We start from the raw sequence: 18,365 nt of genomic DNA, 5'->3' as shown, positions 1-18,365 counted from the left end.
ACTCATGACTGGCTCCGGTTTAACACCAGAGGTCTCACTCTGAATCAGTTGAGCGGCATTATCTTTTCATCGGCTGTGTAACACTGCGTTGAAGCTACCTGGTCTCTCGCTCCGCACGAAGCTCCACATCGTCTCGCCCATGGTCATTCCCTCCCTTCTCTACACTTGCGAAACTTGGACCCCCCTAATGCAACATTTTCGCCGGTTACAAACATTTAGGTAGGCCTGCCTACGATCCTTCCTGGGTTTAACCAGGCTGGATTGTGTGATGAGCTCACAAATACTTGAAAGATTTGGACAAAGTCCCATTGGTGACCTCCTACGCCAGGCAAGGCTGCGTTGGCTGGGCCATGTAACCTGCATGGCCAGGCAAGGCTGCGTTGGCTGGGCCATGTAGCCTGCATGCCCAGCCACCGCATGCCTAAACACCTTTTGTTCCGCCGGATCGAAGGTCTCTAAACGGGCGCTAGAGAAGAGATGGAGTGATATGCTACAGGACGATGTGCAGCTGAGTGGACTTGTCGATGACTGGTACCAGCGGTGTCAAGGTCGGTATCTGTGGAGGAGCCTCGTGAAGGATGCTACAGGCCAGTTGGAGGCAGTCGGCCTCCAACAACAACGGAGGGCGGAGGAGCGACGCTCACAAAAACGAGCGGTGCACCGTGTGGCTAAAGCACAGCAAGTTAGCAGGGTACAGGGCACAGGTGGTGCATCTGCCAGTCATCTCAGTCGACCTGTGCCATCTGGGTCTGCCCCGTGACCTCCTGCCAGCAGGTGTTCGACACTTCACGTGGCCTCAAGGTGCACATAGCCTGCCACAAGCGTTGTGATGATGTCACTGCCACTTAGTGGCGAATGGCGGCTGTTCTTGTGCAGTCTATGTATGTATGTGTGAGTTGATATGTGTGTAACTCTGTGTGTTTGAGTCGATTTGTGTATATAACTACATGTGTCTCTCAAGTTGATGTCTGTGTGTGTGAGTCCATGTGTTTGCGTGCGTGTAAGTCAGTGGGTTTCTATGTGTATGGGTCCATGTCTGTTTGTAAGTCCATGTGTGTCTGCCTTTTTCGCCCGGGCAACACCGGGTACTAACCGCTAGTCTAACCTATAAAAGGCATTTTTTGTCTGTCTGTCTCTCTGTCTGTCTGTCTGCATACGCTCAATTGCGAGGGATTTGGCTCTCGGACCGTGGGATTGACGTCGAAAAAAATTTGCCGGGCGGCACGCCCCAGGCTCCGCGGTGGGACTAGGCCATTTCGTTTTCCCATCCGTCACCTTAAAAGTGGTTAAAATCGCGTTTTGGTGCGATCTATCTTAATTTAGTAATTTACTTTTGCCGACCGGCTCGCAACAAAGCACGCCGTTGCACATGCGCGAAACGCTGACGCGAGTTTCCCCCGGCAACGGGCGCGCACGCCGTCGCTGCAGGGTGGACGCCATTTCTCACTCACCTTCTAAATGCAAACAAAATTTACACGCGACGCCGAGGTAAATTCATCAAAGTGTCACGTCCTCTTCTCTCCCCCCCCCACCCCAATGTGTGCAATTACTATTATAGGGTCGGTAGATACTAAAATTATCGTGCCTTTACACGATTATTCTAGCATGGGGGGGCAATCTAGGCGAGGCCGGGGGCTCTGCATGGTACTAGGCCTCAACACGCCACTCTTGTCAGGTGAGGACTTTGTGCTATAGAGTCGATATACCCAGCGTTGCCCGGGGCAAAAATATATTTTAAAACTTCTGAAAACTTAAAAACATAACATACCAATGCAAATATATAACTCAGTAATTTTAAATTCAACCTGAGCGCACCAAGAATCGATTCTTTAAATCGCACAAAGGAATCGAAGATTGTAGATTTTTTTAGAATCGCATATTCTCGTTTAATATACAGTAAGTTGGTTGCATGTCGGCAAGTATGCTAAACAATTCGAACAGACACACATTCACAAATTTCCCTTTCATATATAAGATAAAGTCACCATGTACTACTGTAGTGAAAGCTGTCATCATAGCAGGAACCACCATAGTCGGTATGCACTGCTGTAGTCATAGCAGGATACCACCAGTCAGTATGCACTGCTGTAGTGAAAGCAGGAACCACCACAGTATGCACTGCTGTAATCATAGCAGGTCCAACCACAGCCAGTATGCACTCCTGTAGTGATAGTAGAAACTGCTATCCAGTTGGTAGATACTGCTATAGAGTTAGTAGATACTAACAGTCAGTATATACCACTACGGTCAGTAAATACTGCTACAGTCAGTAAATACTACGACACAGTCAGTAGATACTACTATACAGTTAGTTGTTACTACTATAGGGTCGGTAAATACTACTGTAGGCCCAGTAGATACTACTACAGTCAGTAGTTACTACAGTCACTAAATACTACTAAACAGGCAGTAGCTACTACTGGCTCAGTAGATACTACTATACAGTCAGTAGATACAACTACAGAGGCAAGAGATACTACTTACTCTATTGTATTAAGGGTGTGTAGGTATATATACCTACGCGGGGATAAAGATATTTTTTGAGGGGGTGGGTCGACAATTTTCAGAAACCTTTTAGATCAACTATGTACCCCACACTTTCTATGACTTTTTGGACTTGTGCAAGCCTCTTATAATTTTGTTGGTGGAGAAATGGACAAACGGCCCACCGGGCTTTCACAATACCTTAGTATCTGTGTATGTATATGTAAGGTTTTTAAGAGAAGTTTTGAAATATATTTTTTTTTACCCGGGCAACGCCGGGTACTTCCTGCTAGTAGGTTAGATAAAATACTGTAGGAGCCAGAGGACATCCCTGTCGCAGAAACGGCTCTGACTCCCGGCCACGAAATTTTACCTGGGCCCGCTCACCATCATGAAGGGTCAGGGACTCCCCATCACTACCACCACCACCCTCACAGTGACTCTCTCACCTCTAGCTCGTACTCCGCCTGCGTCTCTCTGTCCAGCGACTTGTCGGGGGTGTTAGATATGACGCCTGTGCCGAGTCGGTTCACCGGAGGTCAACCACAACCATATGCCGGCCGGCACATGCACGCACGTGGTGGGGCGGGGGGGGGGGGGTGGGGGGAGTTCGTTATCGTGATGTCGGACTCTGTTGAGTCACATCGCGTCAAATGGAAATGCGTCGATAGTAAATGTTGCTGTATGTTAGTGCTGTACTAGTAATGAATTGGCACGTTCTGTGGTGTATAGAAGTGTCGTGTAGTGTCCACCATACACTACAATTGTAAATGTTGTGAATTTGCTCTCCTCCCCCACCACCGGACGCACCTGACGTTTTGTTTACGGTGAACATTCCCTGTGGGTCTCCACTAACGATGTTGAATGTGAGGCCCTTGCCCCGGGGCACGCTGTCCTTGTCTGGGTCCCAGGCTTTCACTTGGAATATAACAGAATGAGAGTTCTCCATAGCGTCGGCCTGGTTCCACGTCTGCGACACCCACGGGGGGTTGTCGTTCACGTCCTTGGGTGGGGGGGGGGGGGGAAACCACACACGGTACTCTCATCGTGCCGTTTTAAAACGCAGCGGCGCGTACGCACGTGTTGAGTGCGCGCGAGTTTCCGTACCTGCACATCCACGTAGATGTGCAGTGTAGAGAAGCGTTGGAAGACTCCGCGATCCGTAGCGCGCACCTCGAGCCAGTAGCTTCTCACCGTCTCGCGATCCAGCGGCCGCATCGTGACGATCACCCCTGCCGTCACGAAACGCCGTGAATGACACGCAGCAGAGACGGGCGCCAGCGTGAGCCGTCAGCCGGCGTCATGAACCATGAGGAGCAGGGAGGAGGGTAGTAGTGGTGGTTGTAGTGGGTGCGGTCTACCGGTCTCCAGATGAATGCTGAAGACCCCCAGGTCGGATCCGCCCACGAGGGAGTACCGCACCTCCCCGTCCAGACCCTCATCGTGGTCCGTGGCCGTGGCGGTGAAGATGGCAGTCCCCACGGGGATGTCCTCTGGCACGCGTTTGCTGTCCATGGAATACGCGAACCGCGGGGCGTGGTTGTTCTCGTCCACGTCCGTCACTTCCACCGTCACCCGGCAGACGGTCGACGGTGGCCCCCTGGGGTCGCCGTCGTGCGTGGCCACTGTTAGGTCGTAGCGGCGTCGTCTCTCAAAGTCGAGCGGCCGTGCCAGCTGCAGGGCCCCGCTCGTCTCATGCACCGTGAACGTGCCGTCCCCCTCGTCCACGCTAACCAGCGTGTAGTGCACCTCCCCGGCCGGCCCCACGTCGGGGTCTCGAGCGTCCAGCCAGCCGAGGACGGCCCCCACCGGGACGTCTTCGGGCACGCGGAGACGGAGGGGGTCCGGCGCGCACGTGGGCGTGTGGTCGTCCACATCATCCACCGTCACGATCACCGCGGCGACGGAGGAGAGGCGGCTCTCTTCCGGCACCAGGTCCGACGCCTCCACCAGCAGCGTGTGCTCGGCGCGCCGCTCGCGGTCCAGCGGCGCCGCCACCTCCAAGGCGCCCGTCTCGGCGTCCACGCGGAAGAGGTCGGTGTCGGACAGCAGGCGGTAGCGCACGGAGCCCGCGTCGCCCTCGTCGCCGTCGGCGGCCTCCAGCCGGAGCACCTCGTGGCCCGGCCGCACTCTCTCCGGCACCCGGACCGCGTAGGCGCGCCGCGAGAACTCCGGCCGGTTGTCGTTGACGTCCAAGATGACGACCCGGACAGTGGCGCTTGCGGAACGCCGCGGCGTGCCCAGGTCGTGGACAACGACGTTCACGGAGTAGGAGGTGACGGTCTCGTAGTCAAGCGGCACCAGGACCCTCACGACGCCGGTCTCCGCGTCCACGGCGAAGCCGCTCGCCCCGCCGTCCGTCAGGGCGTACAGCAGCTTCCCCTCGAAGCCGTCGTCCGGATCCTCGGCCTCCATTCGGATGACCTCTGCCCCGACGCGCAGGTCCTCGCGGACTTCCACGGCGGCCGCCGGGGCGGCGAACGCCGGCGCGTGCCGATTGACGGTGCTGGCGGCGACAGGGCGCGGGCGGTCTCGCCGTTGGTCCGCCCGGTGGAGCATCTCGCCCATCCTCTGGGCGATCTCCGTCGCCACGCACTGCAATGACGGCCTCCAACCGGGACGGGCGTCCAGGACCGAGATGTTCAGGAACGTCTCTGCCGAGAGCTCCCCGTCGGTGGCCGTGAGGCCGAGGTGAAAGGCCCCCGCCGGCCCGACGGCGACGTCGGCGAGGGAACGCGCGAGCGTCACGACGCCAAGGGCGTCGTCGAGCGCGAAGAAGCCGCCCTCGTTCCCGGACGCAATGCCATAGAGCACTGGCCGGAGGTCGTCGGCGTCGATGGCCAACACGGTGAAGATCGGCTCGCCAGGCCGGAGGTCCCGGGGGATCTCACCCACGCAGTTCCTCACAAAGACGGGCGCATTGTCGTTCACGTTGGCGACGCGGACAGGCGCGATCACCTCCGCCTCCCGGCGGAACGGAGTCCCCCAGTCCGAGGCTCGCACGTGCAGCCAGTAGACCCCCGCCGTCTCGTCGTGGTCCAGCGGCCCCGTCGTGACGATGATGCCCGTGAAGGGGTCAACGGTGAATGGGCCGGGCTCGGCGTCCGCCAGGCCGTACGTCACGCGGCCGTCGTACCCCTCGTCCTTGTCCGTGGCGTGCACGACGAGCACGAACGTGCCCGTCGGGACGTCCTCGCTCAACGAGGCGAAGTAGTTGGGCCGCTCGAAGACCGGGGCGTGCTCGTTGTAGTCCACGACGTCAATCGTGACGCTGGCGACGCCCGAGCCGACGTCGGTACCGACGTTGAACGCGAGGCGGCGTCTGTCGACCGCCGCCAAAGACTTGCGGACGGAGACGACCCCGGTGGCGGGGTTCACGGCGAAGAAGTAGCCGTCGGCGCCGCCTCGGACGACGTACCGGCAGCTCCGCGCGCCGCAAGAGGCTCTGACCGCGAGCACAACGGCGCGGGGCGGAGACCGCCGCTCGACGGCGCCCGCGTAGACGCTCCGCTCGAACGCGCCGGCGGCGCCAGTGGCGCCGCCCTCCCGGACCGTGACCCTGACGGGCCGCGAGTGCTTGGGCGACCTCCCCCCGTCGCGCGCTTGCACGGTGAGGTTCACCCCGAAGGGGAAGTCCGCCCAGTCCAGCCGCCCCGAGAGCCTCACCGCGTAGGTCGAGCCGGGGTCGGTTCCGTCCGTCGGGGCGACGGAGAACGCCCGGAGGGGGTCGCCGGCGATGATCTCCACGGCGCTGATCTCCCCCGCGGGGCCGCCGTCGTTGTCCTCCACGGCGAGCTCCGCGTACGAGGCGGCGGGGTCGGCAAATGACGCCCGCGGCCCGTGGGTCGCGACGACGGCAATGCGCGGGGGGTCTTGGTTCGCCCAGACCACGTTCACCGTGATGCGCGCCGAGCTGGACAGGCCACCGCTGTCGACGGCCAGCACCTTCAATATGTACATCCCCCAATCATCGGGCTTCAGCCTCTTGACGAGCATCACAGCGCCGCTCGTCGGGTGCACGGCGAACACGCGATCTGCCATGGCGTAACGGATGCGCCCGTTGGGGCCCTCGTCAGCGTCCGTGGCGGCGACGCGAACGACGACGGTGCCCGCCGGCGCGTCGTCGGTGACGAAAAGGCCGACGGTGCTCGCCGGCGCGTTGAAGTCGCTCGCGCCGTACGATGACATCGAGAACAGCGGGCTGAATTCGTTGCGGTCCATCACCCGGACGTAGACCGTGATGAACGCCAGACAACGGCGGCTCCAGGTGACCGCCCTTATCCCCAGTACGTAGCCGGGGCGCTCCTCGCGGTTCAACGGCACATTCCCCGTGCGGATGCGCAAGATTAAAGTGTCACCCAAGTGCAACCCCTCTGCCGTGAACCCGGCCCCCTCATCCCCGGATACGATGGAGTACGTGGGTATGAAGCCCCAGAGGCCGATGTAGAACCCCATCCTGCTGTGGCTCTCCACATACGTCCTGGGCGCGGAGTTCTCGTAGACGGTGGCATTGTAGAAATATCTGGCTAAGGGCGGCTCCGGCTGGCCGCCGCACGGCGGCAGCAGCAGCAGCAGCAGCGGGAGGAGCGCCGAAGCCATCTTGTTGGGCGTCATGGTCTGCACTCGAGAGGCAATGACGACAATGATGACACCGAGCAGCGGTCGGAAAGGCGGGTGCCGCGAAAGTCTCCGGGTCCGTTCGGTGCTCCCAATGGGGTATGGGTCCTCCTCATCCTGTAACATGTCAGATCAAGACCAAATATAAACCAAACAATTTTAAGTTTGCCAGGCAAGGCGCCCCCCACCGAGCTACCGGGTAGCGCTTTTTCAGTAGCGAACTGGCCGTCGTAAACGATAGCTCAGCAAAGTGGCTCATCATCGTCGTCACGTGGCCAAATACCAGGCGCAGTAGTTAACATCTCCTAGCCACCGTGATGATGATGAGAGATGCAAACTCCAAATCTACAGCAGCAGGCGTCTTCAGGGTTGGGATCGAACCCACGACCTCCTGCGTACCAGGCGAGGGAGGTGACATCTCCCGACCACCTTTTCCAGAGACCCATTCCCAACGTGGACATTTGCGGCGGCCAAATTACTCCTCAACAGTCGCTCGTTCGCAGTGGCGGAGCCAGTGGGGGTTCGGGTGGCACTGTTGCATATATAGGCCTTTTTCCATTTTTTGTTTTTGATATTAATGATTTTGCCAATATTTTTTTTTCATATAATCACTTGCGGGGTCACTGGGAGCACAAACAAACGGAACCCCCCCCCCCTCCTTTCGAGCAGCTGTCTTATCACTCTCGCAAAGATAATAACACCCTCCCCTCCCACCAACGGAAACGGTCAGTCATAAAGTCAAATAAAAAAACACACACGCCCCCCCCGGACGAAGGATAACAAACAGGCGTTTCGTTTTGGTTAATTTTTTCATGCTTCTGCTAAATGGTAAAAATTCCAAAACTTAGCGACCAAAGATGAAGCTAACATTATCGATCCTCACACTCACTCCAATTAAAAACCAAGCCACAATCTACATCAGTGGATCATTACTCATTTATTAATTCAATACTAATGTTATTTTCACCTTTAATAATTTTCTACACCTGACCGAAGCATCAAGAATAATTCTAGCAGTCAGGGTTATTCCTAAGCCAAAACGAATCCTCTATCCTGGGGATATCAGATACTAACAATAACTCGAGAACAAACAGCACAAACCCAGGATACAGACGGTGGAGAAAAAATTTACCCTGAGAAATACGTGATGATAATGTTAAATCACAAATCTTGGGAAACAAACCAAATAATCATTATGCAGTATTGAACCGAGGGTTATCCGGAAGAGATGAGGCGAAATAGGTAAAACTTACACAACCAAGATAAACTGTATCCCATAGGAAAAGAGCCTCCCAACCTTCTTTGTCTTCCCGCAGCACGGGATAGCAAGGAATGTAACGCCCAGAGCGAGGGAAATTACTCTTTTATTGCAGGGGGGCATCTGTGTTCCACGGATGAAAAGATGGCTTGGGGAGAGACACAGATGGCTTAATAAATGACACACACACACACGGACACACTGACACCCCCCCCCCCACCACAACACAGAGCGAGATCAAAGGAAGTTCCGGTCCTTTGTGAAGAAGGCGAGCAGAGAAAGAAATTTTGGCATAAAAAGAGAGACACGGGCCATGCATCACTATCGCAGCTACCAGCGGCAGAAGACGGCGACCATCAGCTCGACAAGAAGACACACAGCAGCTCGGAAGAGGACAGCAAGCCAGCTCCGGGTCATGGCCTCGAGAGCAACAATGCGTGTGGTGCATCGCAGAGAAGAGGGGCGAGGTGATGCTCTGTGCCGAGTTCGGCATGGACCGACAGAGTATCGCTGAAAGTTATTCTCAGCGTCAAGCAATCAACCTCTAGAAAAGGGCGGAGAGGGTCAAGCATCGGCCAAGCCAGCCTTGTAGAAAACCATCTGCACGAGCAATCGGCACCGCCAGAGAGAGACGGAGCAAGAGCACGCAGCAGCGCCACCAGCGCCACCAAGCAAGGGTGCCAGCTGCCAAGCATTGTGCCAACTTGGCTCATCCAGCAGGGGAAAGAGCCTGACCAGCCGCCCGTGAGTAAGAGTGTCAGCGCCAGCGAGCGCGCAGTGGGTTCGACCCACACGCACACCGACCAGCACCAGCTGGGAACCAAGACAAGAGATAGGGAACCAGCCGTCGTTCGTATACCCTCCCCCACCCTCACAAACCCACGACGCACCCGGCGTCTGCTCACACAATAATTTACCAAAGAGACAATCCAACGCACCCACACAATAAGAAGACTAATTATAAAAGTGCATGAACCATCAGCTGGCCGTGAAGGCATCCGCGGCTCAGCGAGTGATAAGAATTTACTTCTAATCGCATAAATTACCAATAGATTCATCGATACAAACTAAACTTTTGAAACCTTCGTCACGAATCTACACGCTCACAGAGATAACATCGTGTTAAACCCATTTCTTTAGCATGTAATCTTGTCTACGAATTAATTAAAGCTTAGCCAAAGATAAGAATCTCCCGTAGGAGGGCACGCACCCCGTCGCATACCCTTATTCCAAGACATTTAGTTAATTATATAATCTTGCCGATGAATCTATTGACGTATACTTTTGCCTTTGGGGTATAATTTGCTTTTATTGCCTTTCGTATAAATATCGTTGCGTGCCTGTTTTAAAGACTCTCCCTATCACCAACTAAGCTCGAGTTACGTGGTTGAATTAATCATATGTGCGGTTGCCAAAGTGAAACAACGCAACCATTGATGGTTAAATGTACCGCTCACTGAGGGAAATTTCCCCGATGGTACCGGGGGTAATTCCAAGCATGAGAGTTCGCAAACACAGAAGTGTTTGAGTGTTTCTTTCTTGAGTTCATGCGTAATAATCTTAATAACTGTATCCTGCGGTGAGATTTGAATTTGGAGACCTGACATACACACTAATACATAATCAGCAAATGTTAAAGCAAGAATAATCGTATTATACTGATTGATAATACAAACATAGACAACGAAGCCGAGCTTAATCTAGCATACTTACAGCACACCTGCATAACTTCATACAATTCATTTTATGATCCCGATTGATGATACGACCCTGAGCAACAAAGCAAAGCCCAATTATCATAACTGCCCACATTAGCATACTCGCATACATTTATACGATTCTCCAATTAGCATAATTTATGCACATAATTACATCAAATTACATAATTTCGGATAATTACACATTTTTCCAAATTTAATTTAATTTTTATTATTACGTGCCAGGGACTCTATGAGATGATAGGATATTAGTCCCAGTCCATAATTGGCAATAAGTAACGGCAAAGCAGTTATAAGTGACTCAGAATTGTGCACAGTCGTGTATAGAGTACACTACACATTATTATAGAGTGTAGTAGCAGTGGCAGTAGCGGTAGTAGTAGTGGTAGTCATGGTGATAGTAATAATGGTGGTAGTAGTGGTAGTTAGTGGTGATAGTAGTGGTGGTAGTAATAGTGGTGGTAGTGGTGATCATAGTAGTGGTAGTAATAGTGGTGATCATAGTAGTGGTAGTAATAGTGGTGGTAGTAGTGGTGGTAGTAGTGGTAGTTGTAATAGTAATAGTGGTAGTTTCAAGTTTCATTTATTAGGTATAGCCCTGTGAGCCATGTGGCTCTTAAGTCGGGTGCAACCGCAACAAACAAAATTTGAACACAGAACATCCCAAAGCGACGACGCGCAACAGAAACATCCTGGAATAAACCAGCAAATATTCTACACAAAAAAACTTATTAAAACGCTGTGTGTTAAATCAATGTGGTGCAAGCCAACAACAACAACCATAAGACAATTTAGATTAACCATATGTTTTCGAATCACCAAAATAAAGCTGTAAAAACAATGTAACAACAGTAATCATAGGAACTGTGAATTTAAATTGAACAATAAACGATATACATAACACGTACGGCAAAAAAACTGCAGCCATAGCTGGCAGCACGACACTCCCAGTGTATGATGTGTGAGTCAGCAGCAGAGTGAGTGAGTGTATGATGTGCGAGTCAGCGTATGAAGAGTGAGTTAGTGAATGATGTGTGAGCGAGTGTATGATGTGTGAGCGAGTCAGTGGCAGTGTGAGTGAGTGTATGATGTGCGAGTCAGCGTATGATGTGCGAGTCAGCATATGAAGAGTGAGTCAGTGAATGATGTGTGAGCGAGTGTATGATGTGTGAGCGAGCCAGTGGCAGTGTGAGTGAATGATGTGTGAGTCAGCGCACGATGTGTTAGTCAGCGCATGATGAGTCAGTGTATGATGAGCGAGTGAGCCAGCAAACAATGAGTGAACCTGTGTATGATGAGTGAATGGGTCAGTGGTTGTGCGAGTATATGATGTGTGAGTGAGTAAGCGCATGATGAGCGAGTCAGTGCATAATGTGTGAGTGAGTCAGTGTATGATGTGTGAGTGAGTCAGTGTATGATGTGTGACAAAGTCAGTGCATGGTGTGAGTGAGTCAGTGTATGATGTGTGAGAAAGTCAGTGCATGGTGTGAGTGAGTCAGTGCATGGTGTGAGTGAGTCAGTGTATGATGTGTGAGTGAGTCAGTGTATGATGTGTGAGCGAGTCAGTGTATGATGTGTGAGTGAGTCAGTGCATGGTGTGAGTGAGTCAGTGCATGGTGTGTGAGTGAGTCAGTGTATGATGTGTGAGTGAGTCAGTGCATGGTGTGAGTGAGTCAGTGCATGGTGTGAGTGAGTCAGTGTATGATGTGAGAGTGAGTCAGTGTATGATGTGTGAGTGAGTCAGTGCATGGTGTGAGTGAGTCAGTGCATGGTGTGAGTGAGTCAGTGTATGATGTGAGAGTGAGTCAGTGTATGATGTGTGAGTGAGTCAGTGTATGGTGTGTGAGTGAGTCAGTGCATGGTGTGAGTGAGTCAGTGTATGGTGTGTGAGTGAGTCAGTGCATGGTGTGAGTGAGTCAGTGTATGGTGTGTGAGTGAGTCAGTGCATGATGTGTGAGTGAGTCAGTGTATGGTGTGTGAGTGAGTCAGTGCATGGTGTGAGAAGTCAGTGTCGGCTCCCTCTGCTTGCGCCGTCGCCCCGCCCCCCCCTGACTCCGTCGGCCCCCCCCAGCTCCGTCGCCCCCCCCCCCGGCTCCATCGCCCCCCCGCTGGCTCCGTCGGCCCCCCCCCAACTCCGTCGGCCCCCCCCCCCGGCTCCGTCGCCCCCCCCGGCTCCGTCGCCCCCCCCGACACCGTCGGCCCCGCCCCCACCTCCGTCGGCCCCCCCCTGGCTCCGTCGGCCCCGCCCCCCCCCTCCGTCGGCCACCCCCTGGCTCTGTCGCCCCCCCCCCCAGCTCCGTCGGCCCCCCCCTGGCTCCGTCGGCCCCCCCCCCCGACTCCGTCGCCCCCCCCCTGGTTCCGTTGGCCCCCCCCAGCTCCGTCACCCCCCCCCGACTCCGTTGCCCCCCCCTGGCTCCGTCGCCCCCCCCCCCCCAGCTCCGTCGCCCCCTCCCGACTCAGTCGGCCCCCCCTGGCTCCGTCGGCCCCCCCCGGCCCCCCCGGCTCCGTCGGCCCCCTCCGTCGGCTCCCTCGGCCCCCTCACAAACGGCCTCGCCAGCCGCTGCTGGCCGCGCGCGCCTCAGGTGGCCATCTTGCGGGCTGCGCGGGCCCGCGCTGCTGCTGCATTCGCAGCAGCAGCGCGGGCCCCGTCGAGTGCACGCTGCCGGGCGGCGCCGCGCCGCAGTAGCGCGCCAGCCGCGGCGCCGCCGCCGTGCCGCCGTCGTGCAGCGTGAGGGCGTCGTAGCGGCACAGCGGCTCTCTGTAGGCCCCCCCACACGTCTCGTAGGCCCCCCCCCACACGTCTCGTAGGCCCCCCCACACGTCTTGAAGGCCCCCCACACGTCCTGTAGTAACCAGCACTGCAGGTGAAGGAGGATTTGGTAGGTTCCATTTGGTACGTGACAGAGGTTGTGGAGGGAGGCTCAATGCACATACTGTTCACTTTATCACTAAATTAGAACTTAAACACCAAATTACACTAACTTAAACTTCACATTTTTCACTTAACAATTCATGTTTACTTAAATACTACATTATTTTACACCACATTACTCGCTGTCGGACGATATCAGCTGATGTGGCACTTCGCTGCTGACAGAAGCAGCAAACAGTGAGTGATAGTAGTGGTAGTAGTGACAGTAATAGTAGTGGTAGTACGAGTGGTGGTAGTAGTTAGTGGTGGAAGTAGTGGTAGTAGTAGTTAGTGGTGGTAGCAGTAATAGTAATAGTGGTGGTAGTAGTGGTAGTAAGAGTGGTAGTTAGTGGTGGTAGTAATAGTGGTGGTGGTAATAGTAGTTAGTGGTGGTAGTAGTAGTGGTAATAGTGGTGGTAGTAGTGGTATTAAGAGTGGTGGCAGTAGTAGTGGTAGTTAGTGGTGGTAGTAGTGGTAGTAGTAATAGTGGTGGTAGTAGTAATAGTTAGTGGTGGTAGTAGTAGTGGTAATAGTGGTGGTAGTAGTGGTAGTAAGAGTGGTGGCAGTAGTAGTGGTAGTTAGTGGTAGTAGTAATAGTGGTGGTAGTAGTAGTGGTAATAGTGGCGGTAGTAGTGGTAGTAATAGTGGTGGTAGTAGTAGTGATAGTGGTGGTAGTAGTAGTGATAGTGGTGGTAGTAGAGAGGGTAGAGGGAGAGAGCGAGGGAGATAAGACGCGGTTTCAGTGACGGTGCAGAACAGGCGTTTCGGCCTCAACCACCTCTACAGCAGCTATGCCGCTCAAAATACACATCGTTTATTGTTGGCGCCTGAGGGTACCGAAGTCGGTTTCACCACCTCAAGGATGAACTTGCAACCGAGTTCCCTGGAGAGATAACTGGTGAGGGGACCCCGACACAGACTGTCTTCCAGGAGGTGCAGATTGTGGGAGGGAAACTTCTCCACTCCAAGGCCAACGGCGATGGGTTTGTAGACTCGGATGAGAAGCTACAAAAGATCTTCTTCAGTGGAGTGGAGAAAGCCCTCGAAAAGAAGTAGCCAGAATGTGTTGAAGCAGAAGCATGCTTTGCATATTCTTGGTTCTTTCGGTAAAGTCACCACGTAGAAGGGAAACAATAAAAGAATACAAATATAAAACAATACAATTCTCACGACGTTTTCGACTGCAACACAAGCAATCATCATCAGGTGTTTTCTCACGACGTTTTCGACTTGTGAAAACACCTGATGATGATTGCTTGTGTTGCAGTCGAAACGTCGTGATCATTTTATTGTTTTATATTTTTATTATTTTATTGTTTCCCTTCTACTTTACCGAAAGAACCAAGAATATGAATCCCTGCAGTCACTAAGGCTTAAAATCAAAACATGCTTTGCTTCTTAACAGAGGTAAAGGCTTGTCTGTGTCGCTAGTTCTAAAGAAATGTATTGATGTTAAAATAATGTATGATTCAAAGCTAGCACATTTATAGTAAGAAATCAGTCAGCATGTGTTAAATAGTCCACTGCTGTATACAAAGCTTTAGTTAAACTGGCACAAGAGCAAATGTAACTTTTCAGTGAATATTATTACATGAAAATAATATCTTACATTAGCACGTACAATTTGTTTTCTGGGAGTTTATATATATCCAAATTATTAATCATTACCAACAAATGTACTTGGTTTCCACGTCTCATTTGCTCTTTTTTAAAGTTAACTCTGACTAAAATGCAAACACATCCTTTGTTCTGATTAACAGCTCCATAAATCTTTTTTTAAAAATCTAGATTTTTGTTTTAACCACTGCCTCCTCTTGCTCTCCAGTGCCTTAATCGTCATAAAAAATGGGTTTGTTTCATACATTGCTAATGGGAGGTTTCGTTGTTCGCGAATGTGCATCGTTTAGCTTGAGACCCAGCCAGGCTTTTCCTGGACAAATATAAATTAGTTCTGGATCCTAAAAAAAAAGCTAATACTGACTCAATCATCATACGCTGACTCGCACATCATACACTCACTCACGCTGCTGCTGACTCACTCACACATCATACACTGGGAGTGTCGTGCTGCCAGCTATGGCTGCAGGTTTTTGTCGTACGTGTTATGTATGTCGTTTATTGTTAAATTTTAAATCACAGTTCCTATGATGACTGTAGTTACATTGTTTTTGTAGCTTTATTTTGGTCTGGTTGTGGTGTAATAGTTTTCTGCGATGTAGATTCATATTTTGTGTGTTTGCGGTTGCACCCGACTTAAGAGCCGCATGGCTCACAGGGCTATACCTAATAAATGGAACTTGAAAAACTTGAAACTTGAAAACTTGTTTTTGTGACCCCCTATGGTGACAGCTTTAACAGGACTCGTGGTCGTTTCACCGTGAGCCGGCGCCGGATGAAGGAGATGGCTCTCAGCGCCCTGCCACGATGAACAAACCACCAACGAGTTAAACTCTTGTCAACCGTCTCCTCTGCATACACATCTATCACTTTGTTGCAACTGGGGAGGAGAAGCTGGTGTTTTTTTTATTGATTTTAAATTTCACTTGGGGGTAGGTATGTTGTCAATTGTATCGTTTAATTCCCGCGCAGACTTTACTTCGAAAATTGGTCTTCAATAAACCCGCGATCTTGATAGAATGCATTGAATCAGAAGCAAGACTTTGTTGTGTTTACTGTTCTAAAGTATGTGTTTTTTTAATAGTTTCAATTGTTGGGCTTAACTGTTAACTGTTTCTTCGAAAAAGCAAATAATTGAAAACACGAGTTGCAGGGGTTTAACTTTGGCTAATCATTGTCCCAAACTAATGAAGTTTTGTAGTAATGGCATGCATACATGTCCTAATTGGTATTGGCAGTAAACACAATGCATTCAGAGTCTTCAATACATATAAACATTCACGAGTTTCAAAAACCATTCCGGACTGGGCCAGTCTGATATTTGACAACACTTTTTTTTAATTGAGCATACATTGCACCATTTATATCAACGTTGATTAGCCAAAACCAATTTCAAGTATGCTGCTGCAGTGGAGTCGTCGTGCAGTGCATTTCACACTGCTGAAAATAATCCCACACACTTGGTTCCCCTGATCACAACGGAGCCATTTACATTAGCAGTGTCGCCTACTGTATTACAGTGAAGCTACACTGTACTCGGCAGGGATTTTGTCTTAACGCCTATGTACAGTGAGGGAAAAAAGTATTTGATCCCCTGCTGATTTTGTACGTTTGCCCACTGACAAAGAAATGAGCAGTCAATCATTTTAATGGTAGGTTTATTTGAACAGTGAGAGACAGAATAACAACAAAACAATTCCAGAATAACGCATGTTAAAAATGTTATAAATTGATTTGCATTTTAATGAGGGAAATAAGTATTTGACCCCCTCTCAATCAGAAAGATTTCTGGCTCCCAGGTGTCTTTTATACAGGTAACGAGCTGAGATTAGGGGCACACTCTTAAAGGGAATGCGTCCTCCTCGGTCTCAGAGTCCCTGGAGAAGCTCGCGGTCGTGACGAGAGCCATCACCAGGGAACGCGTCCGTCGTGAACGACGCCCTCGAGAAAATTCTGATGGACAAACCATTGGGCTGACGAGCTAAAGAAGTACTTGACAGACTTTCCCGCTGAATAATTCTACATGGAGAAGACTCAACCCTCAATCGTTGCGAGTCTACTGCCAAATTGCTTGTCACAATTTACTTTACAGTTACGAGCCGCGAGTAAAAAAAAAATAGCATTTCGTGCAAGTCGTGTTTTTCGAATAACAAACCTTGCCAATGTATACAGGAGATTGTAACTTTCAGTTATTTTCATTTAAAGATGTATAAAAGGTTGCAGACCATCAAACACCGAATTCTAAAAAAAGGAGAGGGAAAGAGAGAGAGAGAGGGAGAGAGAGAGGGAGAGAGAGAGGGAGAGAGAGAGAGAGAGAGGGGGAGGGAGAGAGAGAGAGAGAGATATGGGCAAAGTGCACACCAGGCTGTTGTGCCAACAATACACCTGGGGGAGCACCAGACTGAAGAACGCGGACATCACCGACATGGAAGCCCGAGTCCTCAATTTGGAGGGTCGCCTCGCCGAGGACAGCGACCCTGCTCTTCTCCAAGAATACGAGGAGAATAGGGAGCGTCTCAAAGGGCTACATGAGGAGCAGACGAGGGGAGCGTTTGTGCGATCCCGGGTGAAGCTCATCACGGACCTCGACACGGGATCCCCACTTTTCTACTCCCTCGGGAGGCAGAATGGGAGACGCAAATCCATGGAGTTCCTCTTTGATGGTGACGGTGTCCTGGTGCACGAACTCCAGCAGAAGTCGACCATCATCAGAGACTTCTATGGCAGCCTGTTCTCCCCTGAAGAAACATCAGAACCGGCCCAGGCGGAGGCATGGAGTGGTCTACCCACCCTGGGGGAAGACGGGAAAGAGCTGCTAGAGCAAAAGCTCACCAGGACTGACCTTGACGCAGCTGTAAGAGGACTGGCCCCAAATAAATCCCCAGGGTTAGACGGCCTAACAGGGGAATTTTACGCCGCTTTTTGGCCATCCCTGCGGGAGGACTACAGAGAGGTGCTGGAGGAAGCCTCAGTCACTGGGGTGATGCCTCAGTCTTGGAGGAGGGCGGTGCTCACTCTGCTTCCCAAGAACGGAGACCTGAGGCACCTACAAAACTGGCGTCCGGTCTCCCTCCTGAACACAGACTACAAAATATTGACGAAGGCTCTCTCCCTGCGACTGAAAGGGGTGATTGCACAAGTCGTACACGGGGACCAGTCCTACACCATCCCCAGACGAACCATCCACGACGGCATCTTCCTGGTCAGGGACCTCATCGCGGTGTCCCAGAGGTTGGGCATCCCAATTGCGTTTCTTGCTCTTGACCAGGAAAAGGCTTTTGACAGAGTGGACCACAAGTACCTGCTGGGAACCCTCAAGACCTTGGGTTTTGGGGATGCCTTTGTCCGAACGATCCGCCTACTCTACACCAAGGCGGAGTGCATGATCAAGATCAACGGCGCCCTCACTGCCCCGGTCAAATTCGAGCGAGGAATGAGACACGGATGCCCATTGTCGGGCCAACTTTATGCCCTGGCATTAGAGCCTTTCCTGAATCTCATAAGGCGGAGACTCAGCGGCCTGGTGCTGAGGGAACCAAGCGTCAAGTTGGTCCTGACGGTATACGCCAACAACGTCCTCCTCATCCTGCGCTCCCTGGCTCATGTCGCCCTGCTGCATGAGTGCCAGGAGGTCTTTTCGAAAGCCTCCTCATCAAAGATGAACTGGCAAAAGTGCAGCGGCCTGCTGGTTGGAGCGTGGGACATGACCGAGTGTCCCGAGAAGGCAAAAGCCATCAATTGGAGCACAACATCGCTGCAC

At 52.1% G+C, this 18,365-nt stretch overlaps 1 protein-coding gene and 1 pseudogene across 1 annotated transcript in view; one reads left to right on the top strand and one right to left on the bottom strand.

The window, feature by feature from the left end:
- Nucleotides 1-18,365, bottom strand: part of LOC142917905 (protocadherin Fat 1-like) — a 46,028-nt gene that overhangs the window by 25,028 nt on the left and 2,635 nt on the right. The window contains exons 2-5 of the mRNA XM_076062247.1: nucleotides 3,846-7,218; nucleotides 3,592-3,716; nucleotides 3,295-3,487; nucleotides 2,934-2,998 (exon numbers count right to left, since the gene is read on the bottom strand). Coding sequence (XP_075918362.1) covers nucleotides 2,934-2,998; nucleotides 3,295-3,487; nucleotides 3,592-3,716; nucleotides 3,846-7,098 — 3,636 coding nt within the window. The 5' untranslated portion in view covers nucleotides 7,099-7,218. The remainder of the gene's footprint in view (nucleotides 1-2,933; nucleotides 2,999-3,294; nucleotides 3,488-3,591; nucleotides 3,717-3,845; nucleotides 7,219-18,365) is intronic.
- LOC142917906 (selenoprotein W pseudogene) lies at nucleotides 13,755-14,075 on the top strand (annotated as a pseudogene).

The sequence above is a fragment of the Petromyzon marinus genome, unplaced genomic scaffold (genome assembly GCF_048934315.1).
Source record: "Petromyzon marinus isolate PM22_M1 ecotype Great Lakes invasive population unplaced genomic scaffold, UKy_Petmar_22M1.pri1.0 PM_G_Scaffold_55, whole genome shotgun sequence".
In the NCBI taxonomy this organism is placed as follows: Eukaryota; Metazoa; Chordata; class Hyperoartia; order Petromyzontiformes; family Petromyzontidae; genus Petromyzon; species Petromyzon marinus.
This window is presented reverse-complemented; position numbering and strand designations above follow the sequence as displayed.